The sequence below is a fragment of the Larus michahellis genome, chromosome 6, assembly GCF_964199755.1.
Source record: "Larus michahellis chromosome 6, bLarMic1.1, whole genome shotgun sequence".
NCBI classification, from domain to species: Eukaryota; Metazoa; Chordata; class Aves; order Charadriiformes; family Laridae; genus Larus; species Larus michahellis.
In genome coordinates, this window is record NC_133901.1 from 66,941,913 (window position 1) to 66,944,326 (window position 2,414).

Genomic DNA, 2,414 nt, shown 5'->3' on the forward strand with positions numbered 1-2,414 from the left:
CCCGTCCCCGCACGCTGCGGGGGCTCCGCGGGCCTCGCCCGCCCCCGCCCCTCCTGTCCCGCCCCTCCCGCCAGCCAATGAGCGGCAGGGGGCTCCGGCCGGCGGCCAATGGCAGCGCGGCGGCTCCCCCCCCGCTTCCCGCCACCGCCCCCTATTTGAGGCGCGGCGCGGGGCCGCGCGCGGGCAGAGGCGGGCGCAGCGCGGAGGGAGGGTGGGAGGGGGCGGCTGGCGCAGCCCCGCACCGCACCCGGCGGGGAGCGGGGCGCTCCCGGGCGGCGGCACCCCCATGGAGGCTTTTCCCGGCGGCAAGCTGGAGCAGCACCGGCACCTGCCGGCCGTGGAGTGCCTGCCGGGCGCCCGCTACGGCGGCCGGAGTCACAGCGCCTGCGGGAACGTCTTCAACTCCTGGAACGACTACCTGGGGCTGGCCACCCTCATCACTAAGGCCGTGCGCCCCGGCAAGGGCTTCGGCGCCGAGCCCCCCTCGGTGGTGGTGGCGGCGGCCGTGCCGCCGGCCGAGGAGGAGGAGGAGGAAGAGGAGGAGGAGGAAGAGGCGGCGGGGCCGTACTTCGAGGGCGCGCTGGACTTGCAGGACCTGGACCTGTGCGGGCATCACCACCACCACCACCATCACGGCGAGGGCCTGCTGGAGGAGCGCTTCGCCGACTTCAGCCCGTTCCCCGGGCGCGGCGGTCCCGCCGCCGTGGTCTTCGACTGCTCGGGGGATCACCCGGGCCGGGAGGGCTCGCCCCACGCCTGGGGCGGCGTGGTGGTGGCCGGGCGGCTGCCGACCCACCCGCGGGCCGCCTCCCGCCTGCTCAAACCCGAGCTGCAGGTTTGCGTCTTCTGCCGGAACAACAAGGAGGCGGTGGCCCTCTACACCACCCACATCCTCAAGGGACCCGACGGCCGCGTCCTCTGCCCGGTGCTGCGGCGCTACACCTGCCCCCTCTGCGGTGCCAGCGGCGACAATGCCCACACCATCAAGTACTGTCCCCTCTCCAAAATGCAGGCGGCCAAACAGCTCAAACACGCCCGGACGGCGCTGGGCAAGAAGGGCCGTTAGGCGCCGGGACCCCGGGGGGGCGGCCCCGGCCCCCTCCCGTCTCTTTCCTTTGGGTTTTTGTCTTTGAAGCGGATGGCGGTTGTTTTGTTGTTTTTTTGTTTGTTTGTTTTGGGGTTTTTTGTTGTTCTTTCACACATTAATATATATATATCAAAGGCGGTGACTGGCGAGCGGGAGCGCCGGGCCGGCGGTCGCGCCGCCGATGGCGCCTGGTGCGCGCTGGCCCGCGCGGAGCCCGGCGCCGGGCCGCGGGAATTGCGCAGCTCAGATGCACTGTATTTGTTTATTGTAAGGAAAAAAAAAAAACACCAACAAATATATATATATATGTGATTTTTACGGAAACGGATTTACGGTCGGGGTCTAACCGGGGGGGGATGGGGGGGTTAAAGCAAGCGGCGGGCAGAGAGCGGGGCAGGGGGGTGGCTGGCGGGGGTCCCCGGTGCTGGCAGCGGGGCAGCGCCGCCCGCTCCCGGCTCTGCCTCCCCCCGCGGCGGGGGGGCCGGCTGTGTTGTTCAGCTTGATGCTGCACCGTTGGGGGGGTGCGGGGGGGTGGCGGAGCTGGGCGGGAGTGCTGTCGTCTTGCCTGTTAATAGCACGATGTTTAATTAGCGCACAACACTCCGCGTGTCAGGTCTTAAAGTAAACATCCGAGCAATTTTCTTTGCCCATCTTAAAACGGGGAAGCAAATCGTCATCAAACTTGCACTCGGTTACTGGCTTGGTAATGAACATCTCCTCCCCGAAATCGCAGCATCCTCCCTGGCATGATGGACCAGAGGTGCCGTGCCCCACCGTCACCCTTGAACAATTCCACCAGTGAGCGTGGACGGTCTCGCAGGTCTCCGTGCCTGAGACGCAGGTTTAATACACGGTCTGAGAGGAGAAAGCGTCAATGTGCTTGCTTGAAAACGTAATAATGACCCGGGGGCTGAGGCGCAAACTGAGCCCTCTCTGCTGAAGGAAAGGCAGTAAGTATGGCAGAGAATAAGCTGTGAATGCAGTTTGTGTTTGTGGTGGAGAATGGGGAGGTGATGGGAAGCCTTTGCAGACAAGAGACCTGGGCAAAGCAGAAAGCTGTAATGGTAGCAGAAGAGTGGAAGGGGAGGTGGCATATTTTTAAGAGTTGAGAGAATGTGGCCATAACCCGTTGCAAGATGGGGGGGATCTACCCATGTGGCTAACAAATATCCTTAATAGATTGTAAGATTGATGCTGAAGACCTGAAGCGTAGGTGATGGCAGTTCCTTGGTACCGAGTATCAGTCAGGGCTGATTAGATTGCGTCTAATCCTTAAGAGATCAGGAATCGCTTTTATTGTGACTCAGAGGCAGGACAAGGAACAGCA

The 2,414-nt window shown here is 63.6% G+C and overlaps 1 protein-coding gene across 1 annotated transcript; it reads left to right on the top strand.

The window, feature by feature from the left end:
- The first annotated feature begins 215 nt into the window (after window positions 1-215).
- On the top strand, window positions 216-1,386 carry NANOS1 (nanos C2HC-type zinc finger 1). The gene has a single exon (XM_074591374.1). The coding sequence runs from the start codon at window positions 287-289 to the stop codon at window positions 1,064-1,066; it is 780 nt and encodes a 259-aa protein (XP_074447475.1). The 5' UTR covers window positions 216-286; the 3' UTR covers window positions 1,067-1,386.
- The last annotated feature ends 1,028 nt before the right edge of the window (window positions 1,387-2,414 follow it).

Coding starts and splice junctions, on each gene's coding strand:
- NANOS1 (XM_074591374.1), top strand. CDS start 287: ATGGAGGCTTTTCCCGGCGGCAAGCTGGAGCAGCACCGGCACCTGCCG.